The sequence below is a fragment of the Physella acuta genome, unplaced genomic scaffold (genome assembly GCF_028476545.2).
Source record: "Physella acuta isolate Inbredline_101_S28 unplaced genomic scaffold, ASM2847654v3 ptg000607l, whole genome shotgun sequence".
Lineage (NCBI taxonomy): Eukaryota > Metazoa > Mollusca > Gastropoda > Physidae > Physella > Physella acuta.
The window spans coordinates 1,027,501-1,055,299 of NW_026732126.1; the positions used below are offsets into that span (position 1 = coordinate 1,027,501).

The 27,799-nt window shown below is 37.5% G+C and overlaps 1 protein-coding gene and 1 long non-coding RNA gene across 7 annotated transcripts in view; both read left to right on the top strand.

Annotated features, from left to right (window-relative positions):
• The window catches only part of LOC131947806 (uncharacterized), a 4,897-nt gene extending 3,976 nt beyond the window's left edge, over positions 1–921 (top strand). Inside the window, exon 3 of the long non-coding RNA XR_009387925.1 lies at positions 1–921. This exon is cut by the window's left edge and continues 361 nt beyond it. This is a non-coding gene — a long non-coding RNA (uncharacterized LOC131947806).
• Positions 922–5,223: 4,302 nt separating this feature from the next.
• On the top strand, positions 5,224–27,275 carry LOC131947802 (solute carrier family 23 member 2). Of its 6 annotated transcripts, none has more exons than XM_059309132.1 (13): positions 5,224–5,350; positions 6,561–6,954; positions 8,312–8,469; positions 9,880–9,977; positions 10,562–10,653; positions 11,925–12,106; positions 13,151–13,274; positions 13,907–14,063; positions 15,501–15,754; positions 16,405–16,510; positions 25,245–25,412; positions 25,631–25,726; positions 26,130–27,275. In XM_059309132.1, the coding sequence occupies exons 2-13, from the start codon at positions 6,745–6,747 to the stop codon at positions 26,348–26,350; spliced, it is 1,866 nt and encodes a 621-aa protein (XP_059165115.1). In that variant the 5' UTR covers positions 5,224–5,350; positions 6,561–6,744; the 3' UTR covers positions 26,351–27,275. The 6 variants fall into 6 exon arrangements, with proteins under 6 accessions (XP_059165115.1, XP_059165116.1, XP_059165114.1 ...); XM_059309133.1 differs by having other exon boundaries at positions 5,244–5,350; positions 6,782–6,954; XM_059309131.1 differs by having other exon boundaries at positions 5,254–5,350; positions 6,537–6,954.
• The last annotated feature ends 524 nt before the right edge of the window (positions 27,276–27,799 follow it).

Here is a 27,799-nt window from a genome sequence, read left to right on the forward strand (position 1 = left end):
GCAGAAATAAACAGACGTTGAAATGAAATATTTCTGTCTATGTATGCACACAGGCAAGTGCAAACTCAAACATACAAGCACACAATGCACGCACATTGCCATAATTCTTATTGTTCAGCGATATGTGTGTAGTTTTCTATTTGAGCGTTTTTCTGCTTGCGCATGTTTCTCTTTGCGCATTTTTCTATGTGCAAATTTCTGTTTGCGCTTTTTGTCTGTGTGCGTATTTTCCGTTGCGCATTTTTTGCGGTTTTTTCCGTTGAGCTTTTTTTCGTTGCGCATCTTTCTGGACAACTTGTCAAACACCACTATTAAACAACGCCAAGTCATCGGGTTCGAATAGTTAGCTAAACCCTAGGTTTTATTAAGGAAACTATACTAACGTTTTCTATTATCAGGGGAAATAAGTCTGTCTAAAATGTTACTATTGTTAGAAACAATGACGTTATGGTCTAAAAATAACAGATGTGTTTAAGAAAGGGATTTATCAAAAGTGGAAAGTTACCCATAACAATATCAATTCAAGTTTATAATTTATTATTTATTAATAGATTTAAAATATTTAAGTGGACAACATGTAATGGGTAATAATACCAACACATACATATTATTATGGGCAGCTTCATTAATAATTTATTTGAATGTAAAAACAATATATATTTTTTTCTAACACGATCCCTATCATATAAATATGTTCACTATAAGTAACCTACTTTTGTTGTGATATTGTGATACTTATTTGTGTTTTTAAAAAAATGAATGTATTAAAATACGAAAGCTATCCACCAACAACATAATTGCATGTATATAATGTATTTTGCATTAATATATTATTTAATATGTTAAATATTAGGGTGGACCATATATCCCATGATATTATTGTGTGCAGTTTATTAAACAATTAAGAAAAAATAAAAGTATATTTTTAACACAATCTAAATCATATGTTTATGACCATTTAATTATTCCCACGTTTTCTTTAACTTGCTTTCTCTGTCTGTTTTTCCAATCCAATCTTGCGATCGAAATTTCTGGCACTTCCCAGTTAGCTAGAGCGCTGAAATTTTCAGGGAAGCTTTCTTTTGGATGACCATAGAATATTCAATTGTTATTATTACTAAATTGATCAATGGAAACATTTTATTGAGCATTTTAGACCGCTATATAATCTATATATATAATTCTCCTCTGCGAGCCATTAGAAAAAAACCCAGCGACGCGTAGCTAGCCTCTCTCTTGCCGCGCGCAGTGAAGCGAACGATCCCAAGTCGCGACAGGCTTAGGGGCAGATAATTTAGTTTTAACCGACTTTAAACTTACAGGAGGTAACTATTACCACTGGTGGCCAGTTTGGGGGAGACGATATGGTCAAGTGGTTGGGCACACGATTGCTATGGGGCTATCCCACTCGGCGCGGGTTCAAATCTATGTGTTCTAGTCAGTAACGTATTCACACAATGTGTTTTTTACGAGTTGTCTTTTTACGAGACTTTAATGCTATACAACGTTTACGAGATTTTAATGCAAACAAACAGACAAAGACTAAAAAGTAGAAAATAATAATCATTAATTTAAAAAAAGTTTAAAAAAACCCACGTTTTCTGATTGAACTAAAAAGTAGAAAATAAATGCTATACATCACAATAATGCAAGCGATCACTCTACTATAAGCGATCAAAAACGTGGGGCGCCGTGATTTTCTTACAGTTTCTAATACTGTTGACTCTCTACAAGCTCCCTAATAAAAGTCAATAGTATTATCTAATCAATAGTAATATAACTTTTACTTCGGCGCCCTACCTTTTTGATCGCTTATAGTAGAGTGATCGCTTGCATTATTGTGATGTATAGCATTTATTTTCTACTTTTTAGTTCAATCAGAAAACGTGGGTTTTTTAAAACTTTTTTAATGATTATTATTTTTTGTGATAATATTATCACTAATTTTCATTTTTTGTATTTATTTTTATGTTATATATTTTTTTAAAATTATTGATTGACTTTAATTAATTTGTAAACACGTTAACATAGAACGTATCCTTTCCATATAAGGGCATATTATGACCATATTACGCATCCGGTTTACACCTCACTTTATGTTTAGACATATAATTTAACCACAGCAACATATTTATTGTGTTTAGGATAAATTTTGTTCCAAAAATGAATTGTCATTGGGTTTTTCTTTTTCTTTTTAAACATAAAAATTGTAAGAAAACGGTATGAGTGGTCGAATCGGTAGCTCATGGTTGCTGAACCGAAAAATCTCGAGTTCGAAACTCCGTTCAGATAAGGCTCGTTAGCTGAGGACAGCCACTCTACTAGAAGACACAACTCCAAAATCAAACAACTGCTGACTTGTTGTTTGTTCTTGGATGGGCAAAAGCTTTGGAAGAAAATCCAAAAAAGAAAAGCAGGCTGAAATATGAGTCATTGGCCCCAATGGCTTCAATGGCGCATAACCAGTTGACACGTATACTTAACTGTCTTATAGGAGATACCTTCCAACACTAAAATTAAGAACGAAGAAGAAGAAGTAAGAAAAGGTTTGTCACATTACATTAAACATGTTAAAATTGCAATAAGAAATATGATATTCGTAGATTAAAACTAAGCTACGATACAAGATGTTCGCCCGCCGAAGACAATACACCTTGCATCTAAAGTCAATATTGTTTTGGACACACTCTTGTGAATGTGACGGAGCGAACTAAATCACAGTGTTCATTCCCGGTTTATGTACATTACTTTAAAAATAGTAATTACAGTAGAATTTCATGACTTAAAAATCTGGAGTGATCTCCCCTAAACTTTCTCGAATATTCTTATATAAAACAAAAGGGGATGGGAACTCGGGCTATAGACATGATTTTTAATCCATTTTAAATACTTAAAGTTTAAAAAATAGAATAAAATCTCGCTGACAAAAGAATTGCACACCAAGTGAACGCCAAATAAAAAAATGTGCATAATAGTTCGCAATATTATTAGTACTTTAAAAATTTACATTAGTTTTTTGAGAAATCGGAAGTAGAGTAAATTACTACTTCCTGTCATCAGAAATTACTCAAAATTTAACAGAAGGTAGAGAATTAGATCTTTTACTTACATGTGAAATTTCATTTATCTATCTGAAATAGTACTCAAGTTATAGGCTTTTGAAAAAATTCAAAGTAGAAAAAGTACCACTTCCGGTTATCGGAAATCGCTCAAAAGTTGATACGGATCTACGATTTTGATAAAATACTTATATATGAAATTTCATCAACCTAGCTGTAACGGTACTCAAGTTATCGTGTTTACACACGGACAGACAGACAGACAGACACACAGACATACGGACAGAATTGCAAAGCCCAGTTGTTCAGACTGGATTACGCATAAAACCACTTAATTTTGATAAATCTGGATTGATAATTTTTGCCCGATTAAAATAAGTCCTCTATACTTCGGATGTGATGAAGGACTGAGGTGTAATACGGTGAAAATTGTTAAAATTTCAAGCGATTTTTGTGCACGATTACAATACTTTCTCTATACTTCGTATATACGAGAAAGTAAAAAATGAAGCTCAAACCTGCATTAAGAAGCAAGTCACGTCTAAAAATAACGTTACGTTGTTTTTAAAAAAATAATCAACATTCTTATATTTAACAATTGCATTTGTTCCTGATTACCATTCTTTCAGTTGTGTAAGCTGTAGAGGTGTTCAAAGTTGTGACTAATAACGTATTACATTCTAAAGCTTGTTGTCTATGTAGTCTCTGATCTCAACATCAATGGTTGTTTTCTATGTAGAATTACACACAACATAAAAGCGCATAAAAACAACAATCTAGTACACAACACAACAAAATTGTACAAAACGTAACAAAATATATGACATAAGTTAACTTGTACAAACTACTTTAAGGAATATCAGACAGTACAAACAACAAAAAAGACATAAAAACACACACACGCACATACATACATACACACGCACACACACCCACACAGTACACAACAATTACAAAACACATCAAAGCACAAAATAAGAAAATAGTATAGCTCTATAGCACACCTCTACGTATAACACAACAGCAGAAAATGTACTGAATCTCAAGCAAGTAATAAATTAGCAGAAAGCACTTTAATTTAGAGTGCAACAAAACAAGACAACACAGCACAATTACAGAAAAACACATACAATTATATGTCATAAAACATATTTCTCTATTAGTTATTATCTAACCCTAGGCTATCGCGAATTCACTAGTTAAAGTAGCAGGTTTGTAGAAAATATGTAAATTTAAATAAAAGGTCACAAGTTCACATTTAACTCGGTGTATCAGGGCGAATCAAATCGAATAAATTAAAGTGATATTGGGGGCGGGGAGATGGTTTAGTTATAGAGTAAATGGCTTTTGACGATAGTTAAAAATAGAATCAGCAAGTTTTATAACCCGCCCCTATACCAGCCCCCACATAATCAAGTTATAAATAATGGTTAGCTTCACTATATCTACACCAATAGACAGATGAGATGTGTCTGTGTGGAAATGAGCGATCTCTTCCATCATTCCTGTTCAACTGTGATTCAATTCGTCTTTGTTGCCTAGAACCATTTCTTCCATTTTGTTCAAATTGTAGTTCAAATCGTCTTAAGTTCCACAGAAGGATTTCTTTTTGGCATTGGCTAATATGTTTTTAGAGGCGCTCCAAATTTCGATATTTTCAAAGACAGTTGCAATTCAACAATTTAGTAGCAACAAATTATTGATGGTAACCGGATTTTAGAGTTTTTTTTTTACCCGCTTCTGTAGGCATCAGAAATTTTTTTTTTTGCCGAAAATTAAACGCACTATCTCTACACTTTCAATTAGTACATTTTGTAATTTTATAACTTCTCTGCACTTTACTAAAAACCGTTTTCTCTTTTTTACTATTCATCAAAAATGTTTTTCTGAAAATTAGGACCTACTAACTGTAAAAAATTACAATTGAGTTTTAAAAAAATAATTAGAAACCGTTAAGTAGTAGCCGCAAGTTAATTTAAATAGAACACAGGACAAGTTGTAAAATTATACATAACAAATGTTGCACAATGGATTTTATTTCAAGACATAATTACATATGTGTAAGGATAGTTAGCGCACATGACCAGTTGTAGGCTGGCTGTTTAGTGACGCTTGCAGCCATAGTCTCCCATTAGCTTGACAGCCATGTCCGCACGTACGGACATGAATACGAAATCTGGTTTAATTGGGATCAACCTTAATAAACAAATCGAAGAAATAATAACCATAGTGAGCGAATAACAAACGAAACAATTGAATTAAGTCGACTGGATGTTTAACAAAACGTAGAGGTGAGAATGTAAACATGCGAGAAAGTAAGATTTATATTTTATGTTGCATGGCCAATCATAATTAGAAATACAATTATTGTATTCGCCTTTTTATTTGCGATGTACTTCTTTATTTAAAAAAAATGTTACATTGACATTAACACCGATGTAGGACATGGAAAAAAATCGTACCAGGTCTATATTGTGTCAGACAATGGCATATAAATGCGCAGAACTTCTTTGTTTTACGGAGTTTGATTTTCTTAAATTTGGAGTTTTCTGTAAGCTGCAGTTGTGAGACAATTTTTATTTAAAAATAATTCTTATACGTTTAGATTTGTAGATCTAAATAATCGGCGCGTCATACGCACCTATTCACCTACCTCAAATGCTGCAACCGTTTTTTTTTTTTTTTTTTTTTAAATTTCTTTCAATCGAGATAGATTTTACAATTTATAATATCAAAAAGTGTGTGCGCATATCTTCAGAAATAGTTTGAAGTTTTAAAAGTAGTCATGAATGAACTACTTACATCGTTTAATAACTATTTTAAAAGTTTATTTTATAAGCCAGGTGAAATAGGCTTCACAGTTTTTTTTATTTTGTTAAAGGTATACACGTCATCGTTAAAAATCTTTGTGAAAGATTTTGATACTTTTGACAGAAATGTATCCAGAAATGTACAAATTAAATTTTATAAACATTTGAGTTTACCTAAGTACAACACGGAGAATTTCTAAAGCTGAGTCTAAGAAGTCACATAGGACTACAATATTTTATATTAACTGACTTAAATTGTTTTCGTTAGAACTGTTGTCACCCACTCAAAGCGAACGCTTACACATGGAATCTGGGTTGCTTATTAGTAAATTGAATCATTTGCGGTGTTAGAAACAAGTTGTTTTAAACAGGTTATATCAATTACGATCTATGTAGAAATGGTGTTTAGTTAGTTAAATTATTACAGTTTATTATTGAAATATTTTAAAAAATTGTTAATAACACTATTAGTGTTTCTATACTTTAGCTGTGTCATTCTTAAGTTTATCTGTATAATTTTATAATATTTTTTCTTTGAAGCGAGGATTAAATGTATTTCGCAATTTACAACACAATTTTAAAACTCCAAATTGCGTTTTGATATTCTAGTATCCCCGTTTTGAGTTATATACCTTCTCTATTTTTGCGTTTATTATTATTATTGAAGAAGCAAATCTATTGTAATTTAAAGTGAATTGAAGTCTGTTCAATGAACCCGAAAACACTGTGTTATCGACACGTGCGGATTTTCACGATGTACCTTGTGTAGTGGCTGTGATGTAGTGATTTCACCAAACACCACTAAGACCCGGGTTCCAACCTGACAAGCCACTCATAAGACGCAGGTGTCAGATCCAACTGACACACACGTGACAATGAATTCCTCCGGGTTTTCTGATCCTTCCTACACAGAGATCCCCACCGCCGAGGTCATGGGCACCAACAACAACGACACCAGTAAACAGAACGGTCAACTAGACAACCAAAGCGGGACAACACTGGACATGGACGTCAAGGTGCCGACCTTGACCTATAAGCTGACCGACACACCGCCTGTTGTCGTGACACTAATGGCAGCACTGCAGGTGAGGGCTGCTATAGTTAAGACAACAAAACCGGGTTGGTTAAGTTTGGGGAGTATCTCAATACATGACACACAAGGTCATGCTAAAAGCTATCAAGAGTTTACACAATAGGATTTTATAAGGGTTTCGCCTCTCACTAGCAGACCTGTAGATTTTGAGGTTTTAGTAGGGTAGAGAGTATATGAAACAGTGGCGTAGGCAAGGGGGGGGGGGTTAGGGGGGGTCATAACCCCCCCCCCCCATAGACCCCTCGGTATATAGAAAAAGTATGAAGGGGGTGTGCAAGGGGGGGGGGGGTGCAAATCGAAAGTTTGAGGGGGGGGTGCAAATCGAAAGTTTGAGGGGGGGGGGGTGCAAATCGAAAGTTTGAGGGGGGGGGGTGCAAATCGAAAGTTTGTCCCCGGGTAAAAATTGGAACCCCCCCTTGAGACGATCCTGGCTACGCCACTGATATGAAACCATTCACATCACGTGTAGTGAGGGGGCACACGACTGCTAACATGAAAGTCTCGAGTTCGGATCCCAGGAGTCACCGAGTCCATTCAACTCTAACGTTGGGGTGGGGGGGGGGGAGTTAAAACAGCTCAGCACAGAGTTGCTCCCACTATCCTTTAACATTCCTTGGTCACAGTAAGTAGAGAACTCTACTTCATCTGTCCTATTGACCGTCACGTGCGAAAGGATAGCTTTTTATATTAGCAATAAAAATTAAACCCTCATCTTTTATATTTCAATATACGAAATTACATTAATAACACTTTAAGTACCTTAAATGACATCAACTTTTGGTTGTTACTGAAGAGATTTTGGAAATTCTACAAGAAAAAATTAAAATAGTAACAAAATCCTCTCGCCCATTTTTCAAAGAACAGAGTAGCTGCCCCTTACCCCCTAGTCCTAAAGCCAGAGTAGCTTCCCCTTACCCCTAGTCCTAAAGCGAGAGTAGCTGCCCCTTACCCCTAGTTCTAAAGCCAGAGTAGCTGCCCCTTACCCCTAGTTCTAAAGCGAGAGTAGCTGCCACTTACCCCTAGTTCTAAAGCCATATTAGCTGCCCCTTACCCCTAGTCCTAAAGCGAGAGTAGCTGCCCCTACCCCTATTTCTAAAGCCAGAGTAGCTGCCCCTTACCCCCAGTCCTAAAGACAGAGTAGCCGCCCCTTACCCCTGGTCCTAAAGCCAAAGTAGCTGCCCCTTACCCCAGTCCTAAAGACAGAGTAGCTGCCCTTACCCCTAGTCCTAAAGCCAGAGTAGCTGCCTATTGCCCTAGTCCTAAAGCCAGAGTAGCTGCCCCTTACCCCTAGTCCTAAAGTCAGAGTAGCTGCCCCTTGCTGAAATCCTGAACAACTTTATTCTCCCCAGCACATCCTCCTGAGTGTGTCCGGCTGTCTAGTGACGTCAGCCATAGTCTCCGACGTAGCCTGTATACCGTTCGACCATTTCATGAGGTCGGAGCTCTTCTGTACGACCATGTTTATGGTGGGCTTCTGCACCTTGCTGCAGACGTTCTTTGGCGTCAGGTAAGTCCCCGGTACATCTGTATGCTGTGTGGTCCACATAAACATATCTCGTGAGCTACCTATTTGTGTCAGGTAAATTCGTCCCTCACCATTTGCCCCCATGTTTAAATGTCAGGTAAATTCATCACTCACCTGTTGTCCCAATGTTTAAATGTCAGGTAAATTCATCACTCACCTGTTGTCTCAATGTTTAAATGTCAGGTAAATTCATCCCTCAACTGTTGTCCCAATGTTTAAATGTCAGGTAAATTCATCCCTCAACTGTTGTCCCAATGTTTAAATGTCAGGTAAATTCATCCCTCACCTGTTGTCCCAATGTTTAAATGTCAGGTAAATTATTGAATCAACAAGTATAGGCCTACATTTAATTAAGGCTACTGTTTAATAGAGTCAACAAATTATGTTTAATTAAAGAAGTTATAAAGATACATTCAACAAAAGCATATTTAATTAAGGCCACTGTTTAACACACGGACTAATATGTTTTATTACAACAAATACACAATCTCCACAATCTTTAAAGCCCAATCATAAGATATAAAGCAATCGCACTAAACACGTAATTTCTTGTAATTTAAGTGGGTATCTAAAACTTTTATATTAAAATATTTTGTAGTTCTGTAACAATAAAAACAAGAAAAAAAAAACCAAAAAATTAACAAAAGCCACATCTTCCCAGCATGCATTACTGAGCTACAAAAACCTCCCAAAGCTAACGCTGCATAAATTAGCCCAGTTACGGCCCTGGAATCGTGGAGAAGTCTGATAGGATGCGTACAATTTAAGTCGTCTGCTACGGTAGGCCAAGCCCGTACCAACAGGTGTGGGTTGTTGACGTCACGCTGAGTTAATGGAGGTCCAGAGATAGGACTACGGATAAGCAACTTCCCATTTTGACAAGACTAAACAAATTAACAACGAACACATATTCTTTTTAAAAGATAGATAGGACACAACAAACAAATTTTATACGCTTCTATTGGTAAATGTTCAGTTCAACGCAAATAATATTCCTGTTAATCATGAAGGACAATCATCAACAGTTCCACTTATTTAAAAAAAAATGAACATAAAGGCCTACTCGTGGAGACAATGAATCAACAAGAAATAATAGGCATAAACAAACTATATTGCATTAGCTTGTTGATTTTAGACTATTAATAATTTAGATACACGGTTTCTTCCAGGCATCACTTCGTGGGGGGGGGGGGGGGGGCGAAGAAGGGCTACCGCCCCCCCCCCTCCCGCAAACGAAATATAATTTATACAGAAATATATACTTTTACCAGAGTCCGCTCCCCTCCCCTGGAATATTGAGCGACCCCCAAAAAAGCGAAGAAAAAAGTCTGAAAGAAACCCTGTTTAGATAAACCAAGGTTGTCTTTAATCTGTTAAGTACTTGTACTACAGATTGCCAATATTTCAAGGCCCGTCCTCGTCCTTTGTGGTGCCACTGTTAGCATTGTCACGTGACCCAAGCTGGATGTGTCCTAAGGCAGGTCCTAACGGTAAACAAATGTGTTGCTTGTTTGTGAAATTACAGATTTTAAACTTTTTTGTTTGTTAATGAGCGATGACGGCAAATAAGAGAGTAATCGAACTTTATGTAAGATAATGAAAGATGATGTCAAGTAATACAGTTATTTAAGAACTTTGTGTAAGATGATAAATGATGACGTCCTATAAACTAGTTTTAGAATTTAGTGTAAAATGTAAGAGATGACGTCGAGTTAAAAGGTTCAAGAACCAAAGTTGTGTGAAATGACGATAGATGAGGCCTAAATTTGGAAAGATTATTGGCCAAAATGGCACATCAAGTCTAGAGTAGTCTATTCGACATGTTCTACTTTAAACCTGTCTCTGTACACCTATAACTGTGCACCATTTACGTATACGTTACATCGTAGAAATAATTGAGGTTTGATCTGTAAAAAATTGTAAATAAAATATCATTAAAACAAGGTTTTATTTAGACCTCTTATTCAAAAGTTGTCCAGGATTGACGCGGTCATAGGGTCAAACAAACGCTGTTGATATTGCATGTCTAATTGTTATAAAAGAAGCTATTTGTATTTACCTTCTCTGTTTAAAGTACTGTTGGGTAACTCGACGAATGGGACCAACATTACCACAGGACAAGTGGAGGAGGACACGATCAGTGGGATTAGGTGGAGACTTCAAGAGGTAATATGTATGGTAGTGGTGGCAGTGGCATACATGTGGTAGTGGTGTTAGTGGCATACACGTGGTAGTGGGTAACTCGACGAATGGGACCAACATTACCACAGGACAAATGGAGGAGGACACTATCAGTGGGATTAGGTGGAGACTCCAAGAGGTAGTGGCTATATATACATGGTAGTGGTGGTAGTGGCATACATGTGGTAGTGTTGGTAGTGGTGGTAGTGGCATATATGTGGTAGGGGTGTTAGTGGCATACATGTGGTAGTGGTGTTAGTGGCTAATAAGTGGCAGTGGTGGTAGTGGCAAACACGTAGTGGTGTTAGTGGCATACATGTGGTAGGGGTGTTAGTGGCATATATGTGGTAGAGGTGTTAGTGGCATACATGTTGTAGTGGTGTTAGTGGCATAAATGTGATAGTGGTGTTAGTGGCATCTATGTGGTAGTGGTGTTAGTGGCATATATGTGGTAGTGGTGTTAGTGGCATACATGTGGTAAGGGTGTTAGTGGCATATATGTGGTAGGGGTGTTAGTGGCATACATGTGGTAGTGGTGTTAGTGGCTAATAAGTGGCAGTGGTGGTAGTGGCATACACGTAGTAGTGGTGTTAGTGACATACATGTGGTAGGGGTGTTCGTGGTATATATGTGGTAGTGGTGGTAGTGGTATATATGTAATAGTGGTGTTAGTGGCTTATATGTGGTAATGATGGTTAGTGCCTAAATATAGTAGTGGTGTTAGTGGCTAATATGCGGTAATGATGGTTGAGGCAAATATGTGTTAATGTTGGTTAGTATAAATATCTGGTAAAATTGGTAAGTAGTATTAATTGTGTTCGTTACTGGCCAATATTTCATAAAGCAATCTAACGGCAAATACAAGTCGAGATTGTCCTTTTTATCGAATGCTCCAAAACCCATTGACTACTTCTCTTGTTTTCTATTTGCCAAATTATTTTGTTTCACCTTGTACAGCCACTTTTTAAAAGATAAAGCGACGTCGATTTGTCAGCATTTTAAAAACGAAGTTGTTTCGTTTTTGTAATTATTCTTATTTCAAATTTGTGGTTAAATACGATTATCTTTCTTTATTAACCTCTTTATTTTATACAGTTGTCTCTCTTTGTCAGTTTTTTTCAGTTGCTTTTCTTTTCAACTTGATGTTTATAAAGTTATCTACCTTGTCAAGCCAACTCTTTTCCCCCTCTGTCAGTTGTATAAAGTTAACTCCCTTGATCCACCTAACCCTCTCTACCTCCGCCATCTCCCTGCAGATGTCTGGGGCGCTGATGCTGGCCTCAGTGTTTGAGATCTCTCTTGGAGCCTTCGGACTTCTGGGCGTGCTGCTAAAGTACATCGGCCCCATCACCATAGCCAACACCATCTCACTCATTGGGGTCTCTCTCTACCGTCTGCCCATCATCTACGGCAGACCGAACTTCATCATCGCCTTAAGGTAAGCTACCAACAGACACATATAGGAACTTAAACATAGACTTAAGGTAAGTACCAACACAATATAGGAACTTTAACATCGTCTTAAGGTAAGTTAACAACAGATACAATATAGGAACTTTAACATCGTCTTAAGGTAAGTTAACAACAGATACAATATAGGAACTTTAACATCGTCTTAAGGTAAGTTAACAACAGACACAATATAGGAACTTTAACATAGTCTTAAGGTAAGTACCAACAGACACATATAGGAACTTTAACATCATCTTAAGGTAAGTTACCAACAGACACAATATAGAAACTTTAACATAGCCTTAAGGTAAGTTAACAACAGACACAATATAGGAACTTTAACATAGTCTTAAGGTAAGTTACCAACAGACACAATATAGGAACTTTAACATCGTCTTAAGGTAAGTTACCAACAGACACAATATAGGAACTTTAACATAGCCTTAAGGTAAGTTACCAACAGACACAATATAGGAACTTTAACATAGTCTTATGGTAAGCTACCAACATACACAATATAGGAACTTTAACATCATCTTAAGGTAAGTACCAACAGACACATATAGGAACTTTAACATCGTCTTAAGGTAAGTTAACAACAGACACAATATAGGAACTTTAACATCGTCTTAAGGTAAGTTAAAAACAGACACAATATAGGAACTTTAACATCGCCTTAAAGTTTAAAGGGATGGTATGGCATAGCGGTAGATAGAAGAATGTCCCTGAGTCCACCCAGCTCTGATGGGTACCTAACTCAAATGTCGAGGTCTCTGAAGCAGAAGAACTCTACTTCATCTGCCCATGTGTCTTGGGCACCAACGGGAAAAAATGATAACCATCGCCTTAAGGTAAGTTACCGGGAGACACACCATAGGAAACAAGGATTAGATTTTTTAAAAGTAAAATAATTAATAGCACACAACACTTCATGAGAGAAACAAAAATAATCTTTCAAGATCACAAAACACCAATTTAATCAAGTAACGAGTGATCTGCTCATCCATGTAACTAACACTTACCTCCTCAGCTGTGCGATCCTAGTACTCATCTTCATCCTGTACTTCAACAAGATCGGCATCCCGATGCCGAGGATAGGAAAGGAAAACAAAAACAAACCCAGGTCCAAATTTAAGATCTTCCAACTGATACCTGTAAGTGAACTTGGTAGTTTACTAATGTAAGTGTGGCACATCAGTATAATGGTGCAGCACATTTGTAGCTCAATGTTGTGGCACATTTGTAGCTCAATGTTTTGGCACATTTATAGCTCAATGCTGTGGCACATTTGTAGCTCAATGTTGTGGCACATTTGTAGCTCAATGTTGTGGCACATGTATAGCTCAATGTTGTGGCACATTTGTAGCTCAATGTTGTGGCACATTTTTAGCTCAATGTTGTGGCACATTTGTTGCTCAATTTTGTGGCACGTTTATAGCTCAATGATGTGGCACATTTGTAGCTCAATGTTGTGGCACATTTGTAGCTCAATGTTGTGGCACATTTGTAGCTCAATGTTGTGGCACATTTGTAGCTCAATTTTGTGGCACATTTGTAGCTCAATTTTGTGGCACATCTGTAGTTCAGTGATGTGGCACATTTGTAGCTCAATCTTGTGGCACATTTGTATCTCAATGTTATTGCACATTTGTAGCTTAATTTAAAGGTGTATCACATTGGTAACTTAATGCTCTTAATTGTTGGTCTAATATAACATTTGATTTAGTTTTGAAAGTTTTAATATTTAAGATACATGTGCCGTGTTTTTTCCTGCCTGGACCACTAGATTCTCTTGGCTGTAATCATCGTGTGGATAGTCACGGCTATTCTTACGGCTTGTGACGTCTTCACAGACAACAGGGAGGACGTCGGCTACATGGCCAGAGCTGATGCCAAGCTGGACATCATCTACACCTCAAGCTGGCTGCACGTCACTTACCCAGGTATAGCTGCAGCTATAGTCAGTTGGCTGGTACACACACCGATGGTATAGCTACATGTCTAGGTATAGCTGCAGCTATAGTCAGTTGGCTTGTACTCTCACCGAGGTATAGCTACATGTCTAGGTATAGTCAATAGACAAGTACTTGTCTAGGTATAGTCAATAGACAAGTACTTGTCTAGGTATATCCACAATCAATAGAATGGTACACATCGAGGTATAACTACAGCTATAGTCAATCGACAGGTACAGTGTAGCTCCAGCCATAGCCAAATGACGCATTCGAAATTTTATATTTATTAAAAAAAATATACTTTAAAACAATTCTCTACTGCTGATTTATGTATTGTAAAAATTCTAATTTATTCTTTCCATTCCGTTCGTAGTTGAGTAGACATCCAACTTATTAATCTCAAATGCAGTTATTTGCCCCTAATTAGTGTAAATAATTTGGTCTCAAATATGAAAACATTCACTATCGAGTATTTGCAACTATTTAATCTTGTTAATTTCCTTTTCTTGTGAATATAGTAATTTTCAAATTAATTTGAAGTTAATAATAAAATATCAAATTCGATTGTAAATGTGATACACTTGCGTTAAAATGGATCTGAACATATTTGGAGTTTAACCGTTAGAAAAGGGTTAAACTTGGGCGACATGTTTTAGCTCAAACCCAGCTAGCTAGCAGCAGACAACTAGATGATATTGCTAGGATAAGATTGTAAAATGGCGAAAAAAAACATTAAAAGAAATATACTTAACCAGCAGGCCTTAAAATGATCTGGCCTCCTCGTTTATTTGATAGAAGAAACGAATGTCAATACAAACTCATAACTTAAAATGTTTGACTTTTTGAATAGCACACGTTCAATAAACGAAACAAAATAAAACAACTGTGTATTTAGCCACAGGATATACTAGCACAGCTGTTTGGGCGATTAGGCCTTTCGGAGCAGAAACATTTAAACGTTCGATTGGCTAATCCGCTTATGCTAATTCTCGAAAGATCAATGTGACATTTTTCTGCTTATAAATAGTGGGATCGTTCATACTTGTATAAACAGTGGCGTCATGGATACAGAATCTATCCACAGTGGAGCCTTTCATACATAATCTATAAATAGGGGAGTCATTCATATATAATCAGTAAATGATAGTCACTAATACAGAATCACTAGTTTGGGAAGTCACAAGAATTTACAATAGACAAAGATTTTACCCAATCAAAAATGTTTACTTACGTGGACAACGAATGTTTATTTTACAACCAATGTTTATTTTACAGCGAATGTTTATTTTACAACGAATTTTTATTTTACAACCAATGTTTATTTACATGGAAAACTGTATATGAATGCCCTGTACACTAAAGTTTACTTATTCCCACAACTAATGTCTTTTACTCTGGCTATTAACACATTTCTGTTTCGTCCAGGCCAGTTTGGCGTCCCGAAACTCAGCTTGGCCTTGACCCTGGGGTTCCTGGTAGCCTGCCTGTCCTCGGTGGTCGAGTCGGTAGGCGACTACTACGCTGCCCAGAAGGCGTGCGAGATCCCCAGCATCCCAGACTCCGCCATCTCCCGGGGGATCCTGATGGAGGGGATCGGTAGCATCATCTCAGGGGCTGTGGGGGCCGGGCATGCCACGACCTCCTACAGCGGCAATATCGCCCTCCTCACGTTATCCAAGGTACAGCTTGACACACACCGTCTGTAATAAAACAGAAGTTATCCAAGGTACAGCTTGACATACACCTTCTGTGATAAAACAGAAGTTATCCAATGTAGAGTTTTACATACACCGTCTGTAATAAAACAAAACTTATCCAAGGTACAGCTTGACATACACTTTCTGTAATAAAACAGCTAGTGGAGTCACTGTCAAGTTAACAAACAACGGTGCGGAGTCAGCCAGATAGAAAAGATTGTTATTAAAATTTCGATACTGTAAAATTCTGTAAAAAGTTCATTGTAGTTGAAGGCAGTACATTGTTATTAAAGTCCCGTTAAAGTAACTATTTTTAAATAAAAGTAGGTTACCATTTAGTTATAATTTTCTTGATAGTAAATGAAGTAGAGTTATTCATCCAATTACTGGACTGTTTAGTTAGCACTGTTCCCAGCCGCCTTTACTTTATTCGAATTCTAAGCGCTGTGTAGACTCATTGGGATCCGAACTTGCGACTTCAGGGTTATTTATCTAGACAATTCTTGTCCGTTGGCTCTTTATAGATTTAAATACATTTTTTTAAAAATTCACCGGTCAAAGATTTTTTTGATTAAGTCTAGGGATAACAACAGATTACTTAAAAATAATGTGTTCTACTGTGTTGTCTATAGACGGGAAGTCGCTCAGTGATGTATGCTGCTGGGTTCATCATTCTCATCGTCTCTTTCATCGGTAAAGCTGGGGCCGCGCTGACGACCATCCCAAATCCCATTCTGGGTAAGTAGAAACCTTAGGATGCTGTTATCCCAAATCCCTATCTGGGTAAGTAAAAGAATTAAGATGCTATTATCCCAAATCCTATTCTGGGTAAGTAGAAGTCTTTAGATGCTACTATCCCAAATCCCATTCTGGGTAAGTAGAAGTCTTTAGATTCTATTATCCCTAATCCCATTCAGGGGCGGAACTACAGTACCGCCAGACCCCGCAATGCGGGGGGGGGGGCACGCCAGATAGGGGCCCATAGCCGACCATAATAAAGTTTTCATAGTTAAAAAATAATTTTCTTGCATTTTTTACTTGATGGTAAAACCTTTTGTTAATAACAAACAGATCTACTACATTAGTGATGTTATACAGTAGCTAACACATGCTGTTGCGTAAAAAAAAATATATGCCTGAGCTGTAGTGTGAAAGATAGGCAAACGTTCAAAACACGTGCGTGGCTTATTTCCCTTTTTTAAATAGTTAAAAAGGGTTGCTCATAAGCTCCTTTTAATATATGTGTACTAAACAAATTAAAGCAATTACTTCTCTTACTTATTATTTTAAAAAAATACATACTAAAACTGACAGAACATAAAAAGGAAATATATTTAAAACAAATAATATAATAAAAAAACATAAAAATAAACATAACACGAGAAACCATTACACATACAAAGCTTTCATGTTTTATAGTCTTTTGACCGGCTACTAATCAGAGGATAGGCAGCATTACCGCAAAGTAGTTCTAAACCTAGAAAAAAAATACGAAGCAGACTAATGAACTCACACACATAATATATTGTAATTTGTTTAAATATATATAAACCGATAATTCACGTGTAACGGGTACCAACGGCTAGTTCATATAGAACGTCCCATTGTAACGGACACCTATCTACCAGCCAGATAGATGGTGAACGCCCCCGGATTCTTTTTTGGGGTTATATGCAAATGACATAAAGCCTAAATGAATGAACACTAACTCAACAACACACTAGGGCTCGATTTCGATGTCTAGGGAAAACTAGTGATACTATTGAAGTTAACAACTCATTCAATCTGCATACAACCTTTAATAAGCGAACACAGTTGTGGCAGAACACTAGGTTAAACGAGATAAAATATTTAATTTAGAAAATAACAAAACCCAACTTACAAAGCGTAAGAAAAAATACTATCACAGATTCTAACACTGTATAAAAATAGCCACAGGTCACATAACACTGCTATAGCATCAAGAATCACTCGGCGACAAGTAATATAATACTAGAATACTAAAACAACGTAAGAATGCATAGCACACTCAGGACTTAAGTTCTCTCACGTTCAAATGGTCAGAATGAATTGCCGGACAAAATGGACGGCCTGGTCAAGATGGACTGCCTCGTGCTGCCTGTGTGCGATCTAGTTAAAGACCTCTGCAACAGGGGAGGTTATCCTCAACTCATGTAGCCATTGGTTGGGATGGTCATCTGATCAGAATCAATCAATCAGATCTTAATGGAAAATTTCTGGGTCCTAGACACCTTTGGTAAGACAGTGGAAAAACCCCAGTAGTTGCACCATCATTCCATATAAGGTATTATACAATGTCAAAATAAAACATTACTGAACCTAAGTAGGTCACATCCCCTCCCTTTTTGGAAGTGACAGATAGGTTCCACAAAAACATACATAAGGAACCAATCTGGCAATGAGAACAAAAAAAAAAAATGTTTTACAAATGTAGGCAATCAAAATCATAATACCAGATGAAAATATCCCTGAACATAAAAGGGAAGTAACTCAAACTTTTACAATTGGTGAAAGGGGAGTAACCCTTCAAAAAGTAATTATACATCAAAATCCCTCAAAAAAGGGTATTACAATATTTCCATGAGGATATTAAAAGTGGTAAACCCGCCAGGGTAAGACCTTTATTTCAAAGACTAGCTACAATATCAACTGAGTCATATGAGACATATTATTATAAAAGATTACATATAATCCAAAACCACCTTTAATTAAGGTTCACCTGAAAATAAACAAAATATTCAACAGGATTGGAATTTTGAAAAATTCAAAACTCATACCACTCATTTTCATGTGAAAACACAACACTTGTGTATGGTCTTAATGAACCACAAAACATGTCACATGATCAATATGTGCAACAAGATTTTACATCCTTGACAAACAATCAGCCACAACATTATCACTACCCTTAATGTGTGAAATTTCCAGATTAAAATTTTGGAAATATAAACACCATCTCAATATTCTTTGATTCGTCTGTCCTAACTTAGAGGTAAATTTCAGGGGATCATGGTCAGAAAACACTCTGACTGGATTGGTTGAAGAAGAGACATAGACTTCAAAATGTTGTAAGGACAAAACCAAAGCTAAAGCTTCTTTTTCAATAGTAGAGTAATTCTTTTGGTTTTCATTTAACTTCCTGGAAAAAAAGGCAATGGGATGGTCAATTCCCATGTTGTCTTCTTGAAATAGGACTGAGCCAATGGCTAAGTTGCTAGCATCAATGGCAAGTTTAAAGGGCTTGCTGAAATCTGGTGCAGCCATAACAGGAGCATTAGATAAAAATGACTTAATGGTTAAAAAAGCTTCTTGACATTTATTTGACCATTCAAACTCAACACCCTTTTTCAATAATGCAGTAAGAGGTTCAGCAATAGCTGAAAAGTTTTGACAGAACCGCCTATAGTAACCAGCCATCCCAAGGAACTTTTTGATTTCTTTACAATTTTTGGGAGGAGGTAACCTTACAATAGCATCTACTTTAGCTTCAATGGGCCGAACTTGGTTCGTTCCCACTTGATAACCCAAATAGGTAATTGAACCTTTACAGAAATCACTTTTATGTAAGTTTACAGTAAAATTCACTTCAGACAATTTTCTAAAAAGGTTAGTCAACTGAACAATATGTTCTTCAAAAGTATTAGAAAATACAACTATATCATCTATGTAGGCCTCACATTGGTCTACGTCAGCAATGACAGAGTTAATGACCCTCTGGAAAGTTTGACCAGCATTTCGCATACCAAAGGGCATACGTTTGTATCTATAAAAACCATTAGGGGTTACAAAAGCAGATATTTCTTTTGCACGGTCAGATAAGGGGATTTGCCAGTATCCTGAAAGTAAATCAATTTTGGAAATTATCTTAGCTTGACCAACTTTATCAATAACGTCTTCTATTCGAGGTAAAGGATAGGAATCAGCTTTGGTGAGCGCATTTACTTTCCTAAAGTCGGTCACAAACCTAAAAGATCCACCGTCTTTCGGGACTAGGAGACATGGGGAACTCCAGTTGCTGAAACTGGGCTCAATGATATCATTCTTGAGCATATAATCAATTTCATCTTTTATCAAAGCAGCTTTTTCCGGATTAACTCTATAGGGGTGTTGTTTGATGGGTTTTGCGTCACCTACGTCTACATCATGAGGTGGAACCTTCGCTTCTTTGGGGACATCCCCAAAAATAGAGGGAAATGTCTCAAATAATTGAGACAATTTATGGCTTTCCTCTGTGGACAAATGCATAAGGTGGACATTCAAATTATCTAAAAAGGAAGAATTTACCAATTTTGGGGGTTTCAATTTATCATGTATCACATCATCAGAAACATTTGAACATACAGGTAAAGTAATTTTAGCTGTGGAATGAAAATTGTTACAATTATCATAATACTTTTTCAGTGAGTTAACATGATACACTGTCTGTTTCTTTCTTCTGTCAGGCGTATTGACAACATAGTTCAAATCACTTAATTTTGAATGCACAGTAAAGGGTCCACAATATCTCAAGGATAACGCATTGTTCAGATTAGGCACTAGCACAAGAACTTTGTCGCCTGGATTGAATGTTCGTTTACGAGAACTCTTATCATACAGTCCTTTCATTCTCACTTGGGCCTTTCTTAAGTTCTTGTGAGCCATTTCGCACACGGCTTTCAGTCGAACGTGAAAATCGTCAAAGTTTTCCACTGGATGATCACTGGTACCTGTCCAACGTTCGTGGATCAGCTTCAGGGGACCACGGACAGAATGTCCAAACACAAGTTGAAAAGGAGAGTAACCTAAAGAGTCCTGGACACAGTCCCTCGCGGCGAAAATAATCCAAGGAACAGTCTCATCCCATTGGGTGTTACTAGTAGCGAATGTTCTTAGCATGGTTTTGAGGGTTTGGTGGAACCTCTCAAGTACGCCTTGAGACTGGGGGTGGTAGGCTGAGCTGGTGATGTGGGTAACGCCTAGCTTGGCTAGTGCTTCCTGAAAATGGTGACTGGTGAAGTTGCTGCCTTGATCTGTTTGCACAATTCTAGGTAATCCAAAGGTAGTGAAGAACCGGGTCATGGCTCTGACTACAGTCTTTGCCTTAATGTTCCGTAAGGGGAACGCCTCGGGAAAACGGGTACTTGAACACATAAAGGTAAGTAGGTACTCGTTGCCCGCCTTGGTTTTAGGCAAGGGACCTACACAGTCCATGACGATTTTAGAAAAGGGTTCTTCTAATACAGGAATCGGACTCAAAGGGGCCTTAGGAATTTTCTGGTTTGGTTTTCCGGCCAACTGACAGTTCGTGCAACTTTTACAGTAACGCGACACATCATTTCTCATTTTGGGCCAAAAGAACAGTTCTTTGATCTTCGCCGTCGTTTTAGTGACTCCTGGGTGCGCTGACATTGGATGGTCATGTGCCAGTTTCAGTATTTCATGCCGATAAGGTGGAGGGACCCACAGCTGGTTTTTACCCAACCATGGTTCGGCCGGTGAGGCATCCACTGGTACAGAGCGACGAAAGAAGAGGCCGTTCTCGGAGAAATATTCCCCATCGTCAGATGATAGAGATTTTTCGACCATTGCTTTGAGTTCCGCGTCGACTTGTTGAGCTTTAATGATGTCTTCCTGAGATATTCTCAGGGGTAAGCCCAGGCCTGTGTTCTCTGGAAGCATAGACTCCAGTTTGGGAGTCGAATTTCTTGACGATGATGGTAGGTGTGGTTCAGACGTTGTGTCAGCCAATTGTTTGGTCTGGCTTCTTGTCACCGCACATGCAGGATACAGTTCATTATCATTATCTGGAACTGTTGACAAAGGGTCTGAAACCGTACAGGGGTATACTTTGCTTCCCGCAAGGTCATTCCCTAGAAGTAGGTGTACTCCTGGGACTGGAATACTATCTATCACACCTAAAATGACCTCACCTTCGACGAGGTGATGTTTCAGGGCAAACTTGTGTAGAGGGACGACAGTAGATTTTGTCCCCACTCCCTGGATAATGGAAATATTTCCGGTGTTCGTCTCTGGTGTAATGTCCATTGAACTTTTCAAAAGAAGTGATTGTGACGCTCCTGTGTCTCTTAGGACGGTGATATTCCGCTGAGACAACGGATCACCTGGTTTGCTAATGATGGCTTCGGCAATAAAAGATGAAAAGTCAACTTTTCTCGATCCCTCGAGATCGGTAGACTCGGAAGAAACTGGATGGTGGCGTGAACAGTCAAAATGTGACTGCACATAATGTGTGGAGACTTGACTACCTTCTTGCGGACACTTAGGGTTAGAGTCCTTTAGAATTCTAGAGTTCATAGTTGAACTGGCTGCTTGAGGGGATAGAGCATAGTGCGCAGAAGTACGCACCACCTCTCTGTTATATTGACGACGTTTGTAACAGTCCTTGACAAGATGACCAGGTCTTTTGCAGAACTGGCATACTGCTCGACGATTGAGAGTTGATCTTGGTTTCTCTCTGGACTGTAATGCCTTCACGTGTTGGCCAACAGGAGGATTGCTGCCAAAAAGGGGAAGCACGGGGTTGAGGCGGTTTCCTGACACTGGTGGTTTCTTATGCACCAACATATATGTGTCAGCCGACTCAGCAGCCTTCTGGATGTCAATTATCTTGTTATCCAGTATGTGTAGTCGTATCTCTTTAGGCAGGGACGATAGGAATTCTTCCCTTAGGATAAGTGACCTGAGTTTCTCAAACTCAGAAACTTCCTCAGAGTGTAGCCACCTTGAGAATATTTTCTCCTTTTCAAAGAGAAATTCCACATATGATTGAGTGGGTAACTTGCGGAGTGTTCGGAATTTTGTCCGATAGGCCTCGGGCGTCAGTTCGTAGGCCTTCAAAATGGCATTCTTGACCAAACTATAGTTATTTTGAACGTCGTGAGAGAGTGCCTGGTATGTTTTTGCAGCTTTCCCAGTAAGGACCGAGCTCAATAAAGCAGTAATGGAAGTTTCGGGCCATTCACATGTCTTCGCTAAACTCTCAAATGAGTTAAAGAAAACGACCAAATCTGTTTCATCAAATTTAGGAACTAATTTCCCAAATTTGGCAATCACTTGCCCCACCGACAACTTTTTTGGATCTACCAGAGAAGTGACATCACTAACTAGACCAAACTCTAATTCCAACCTCCTCTTATCTAAAGCAATTTTAGCCTCTAACTCCTGTTTCTCTAAAGCAACTTTCTCCTTCTCTAAAGCAATTCTAGCTTCTAATTCTACCTTCTCTAGAGTTTTCTCCTCGCGGAGTAACACATCCGCCAACAAACTTTCATCAAATACCCCTTCATTAATAAAATGAACAACAATTTTATCTCTCAACACCTCTGACTTCTGCGTAACAGAATAATCCAATTTCAATTCCTTAACAACACTAATCAAAACTTTTCTACTCAACTTTTCGACCTCCTCAACAGTGGGATTAGCCAAAAAAGATTCCATAACACTAACTTTCAAAAACACAACAAGCCTAGATTCACTAACTTAACACGGAGCGTTGGGCCGTGTACTTGACCTCTTCAATCTAGGACGTGACACGTCTGACTATTGACCTAGATAATTCTAGCCTTGCGCGCGTTTCAATAACACGGCTTCACTGGATAGAAAAACAACTAAATCAAACTAACCTTAGTGTTTAACTGATATAACCAACAACTGGAACGACAGATTAAATCTCGGCGAGCCCCCACTTTGTAACGGACACCTATCTACCAGCCAGATAGATGGTGAACGCCCCCGGATTCTTTTTTGGGGTTATATGCAAATGACATAAAGCCTAAATGAATGAACACTAACTCAACAACACACTAGGGCTCGATTTCGATGTCTAGGGAAAACTAGTGATACTATTGAAGTTAACAACTCATTCAATCTGCATACAACCTTTAATAAGCGAACACAGTTGTGGCAGAACACTAGGTTAAACGAGATAAAATATTTAATTTAGAAAATAACAAAACCCAACTTACAAAGCGTAAGAAAAAATACTATCACAGATTCTAACACTGTATAAAAATAGCCACAGGTCACATAACACTGCTATAGCATCAAGAATCACTCGGCGACAAGTAATATAATACTAGAATACTAAAACAACGTAAGAATGCATAGCACACTCAGGACTTAAGTTCTCTCACGTTCAAATGGTCAGAATGAATTGCCGGACAAAATGGACGGCCTGGTCAAGATGGACTGCCTCGTGCTGCCTGTGTGCGATCTAGTTAAAGACCTCTGCAACAGGGGAGGTTATCCTCAACTCATGTAGCCATTGGTTGGGATGGTCATCTGATCAGAATCAATCAATCAGATCTTAATGGAAAATTTCTGGGTCCTAGACACCTTTGGTAAGACAGTGGAAAAACCCCAGTAGTTGCACCATCATTCCATATAAGGTATTATACAATGTCAAAATAAAACATTACTGAACCTAAGTAGGTCACACCATCAAATAAATTATTTACAAAAAAATGAAAGTTCATGTAAGATAGTAATATCACTAAGCGTCCACAAAAAATAACTTTGGCGGACGTGTGTGGATTGAGAGGGGTTGGGGGGGGGGTGAAAAAAAAAGAATTTTTTTCATATATATATATATATATATATATATATATATATAGGAGGGGGGCCCAGAATTTTTGTTTGCGGGGTGGCCCTTTTTTTCTAGTTCCGCCACTGATCCCATTCTGGGTAAGTAGAAGCCTTTAGATGCTACTATCCCAAATCCCATTCTGGGTAAGTAGAAGCTTTTAGATGCTATTATCCCAAATCCCATTCTGGGTAAGTAGAAGCTTTTAGATGCTATTATCCCAAATCCCATTCTGGGTAAGTAGAAACCTTTAGATGCTATTATCCCAAATCCCATTCTGAGTACGTAGAAACCTTTAAGGTGCTACTATCCATTATCCCATTCTGGGTAGCTTAACACGACTAGAGGGGTCAAGCTAATCTTATGTAATTAAAAACGTTAAGATGCGTCACACAGACCACCATCATATTCTAGACCAACAGCTCCATTTAGTTGCAGTAGTGTAATCAAACGTGACACCACTAATCATTTGTTGGTTGAATAATTTGTTGGTTGAATAATTTGTTGGTTGAATAATTTGTTGGTTGAATAATTTGTTGGTTGAATAATTTGTTGGTTAAATAATTTGATGGTTGAATAATTTGTTGGTTGAATAATTTGTTGGTTGAATAATTTGTTGGTTGAATAATTTGTTGGTTAAATAATTTGATGGTTGAATAATTTGTTGGTTAAATAATTTTGTGGTTTACTAATTTTTGTGGTTAAATTATTTGATGGTTAAATAATTTCTTTATTATGACACAACAAACTTAGATTATCTGAATAAAATGAAAGTGACCTAGCCCTATCGCTATAATTACCAATACATCAAAACCTCGAGTCCAGAGTCCAAACAAATTTAAGCCTTTATTTTGTATTTCAACTCAAAAGGTGGTGTCATGCTGGTGATTATATCCACACTTTTATCCATTGGATTGGCCAACCTGAAGTATGTGGATATGACGACGTCAAGAAATCTTCTAGTGTTTGGTCTGCCTTTCATGGCTGGCATTGTGGTGCCTGCTGGGATAGAGATGCATCCGTCGTTAATGAAAACAGGTCAGCCATTTTGTTTTTATTAGTTGGACGTTAAAAACTACATTAAGTATATTTATTTAATTAAGTTCTCATGATAAACAGTATTTCTTCCAGACTTTTTTCTCCCGAAGAGATGCCTGGAAGAAACTCTGATGATATATTAGATGTTATTTTTATAAAAGTTGACGAAATCACAGTTCAGACATACATATCTATTTCATGTATATTTTGTTTATCAGGTTCTGATGATGCAGATAGAATAATCTACGTGATATTTGGAACACCAATGTTTTTAGGTGGAATTTTGGCTTTAATTCTAGACAACACAGTACCTGGTATGTATCCATAACTTGAACATCTTTGATTGATTGCCTTCATATTTATTATTTCAAACTACATAATCGATTTTTTAACTTTGATTAAATTGGCATTTAACAAAAAACAATCTGGCAGTATAGTGTTACGGATAAATCGATATTTAATGCACTGTTTTTAATAAATCAGTTCTAGCTACTTAAAATTGGTTTAATACCTTCGCTTGATTGCCGTTATTAGTTCAAACTAAGTAAGTTAATTTAACTTTCAATCATATTGGTATTTAAAAAAACAACAACATTAGGGCCACATGGTTTTAAGAATTACATCCATATTTAACGCACTGTTTTAAGTGAATCAGTTCTAGCTACTTATTAATAGTTTAAAAAATAACTTGAAGGCATAACATTTTTAAAATTCCAGGCACTCCCGAGTCACGTGGGATGACCACGTGGACCTCCCACGCCGACCTCGGCAAGAGCACATCATCAGCAGACGTGGAGCAGCTCTTCAGCTGGTCCTGGTACCCGCGTCTGCTCAAGGTCGCTCCCTTCCTCCCCAAGATTCCCTTCATGCCAAAAAAAGTTTGTGAAAATAAACTGTTCGCCAACTGCTCAGGAGAGGACCTAGAGCTACACACGTAGCTGGGGCTACACACGTAGCCTGAGCTACACTTAGATGGGGCTACACATATACCTGGGCTACACTTTACTGAGTCAATTGGAGGTTTTGTTTTCGGCTGGTTTTCTTGGAGGTTGTGTGCAACTATCGGCGAATCTGTGTTCATTGTGAACCAGAGGTGTTGTTGATGTCAGTTGATGTCAGTTGATGTCAGTTGATGTCAGCTGATGTCACTTGAAGTCACTTGACGTCATTTAATGTAACTTAATGTCATTGTTTAGAAAAGTTTTTTGGAGTTAGAGACTTGTCAAATTTGTCTAACTTTTCATCAACTTTTGTCTCATATATTCTTCAATGAAAACTCAAGAGCATTGTTGTATTTAATTAGTATCTTAAAAAAAAGTCCAGAGACTTTGTTAGTTAATTAAGCCAACCACGAAGCAGTTTATTGCTAATGAGAAACCAACTATAAAATCTCTGTGTTGAGCTGATATATTTAAAATGTGATAGTGATTATATATTTTAGTAAAAGATAAAAAAAAACAATCTGAGAACCCAAACTACACGAACGTGCCTTCGTCAAAAGCTGGAACATAACTTGAGACAGATGTTATCTTGGGGGTCAAAGGGTGGGGTGGGGGACGGTCTAGTTTAGTTTTTCCAACATCACAAGCCTATATCTGAGACGAAAAGAAAATGACCTGGTTCATTGGTCTCTGGATAGTTCCCATCGCTAGCTTGCGTGTAGCTTACATTTATTATTATGTTATGTGTGAACCCATTCTCCGAACAGCCAATGGTGGTTGCCACGAAGAGTAGAACTCAGTAAGATCAACGATATTAAGTCTTGCCACTAGGAATAGAACTCGATAATATCACTGATATTAAGTCTTGTATAACGCACTTCTACCAGCAGTTTCAAAAATAACTTAGGACCCCCCCCCCCCCCCCCCCACGAAGACCACCAACGAAATTTGAATTCTCCCTTGAAAAGTAAACAATGTTATTGTTAAAGCCACTATGATTTGTTACTAAATAAAAATTGCACATCCAGTTTAGTAATTTTTGAACTTCAGTTTAAATAAAGCAACCGTTGAGCGTATCCTTGGCATAACATACAACACATCAGAAGATATAAAAAAACATCACATGGTTCATACTTTGACTTAAAATTCCTAACTAAAATTAACACATTTGCCACCTATAAAGTTATACATAGTATTCTAAAGGGTTTACTGTAATACTTATTTCTCTACATTATAACGAACCACTCAGCTTGAACAGCATATGTTGTTTTGGTTCCTTCATCTCGTGTAAACCTTCTACTCCTGTTTATAATAAATTAGAAACTACGGTAGCAGCACTGAATTTATTTCAATTGAAAGAAACGATGACTAAATGACTGAAGTTGGACAAACGTTGACCTTTGACCTCTCAGTTGTTGCATGAAATCAACCCATTATAAAATTGTG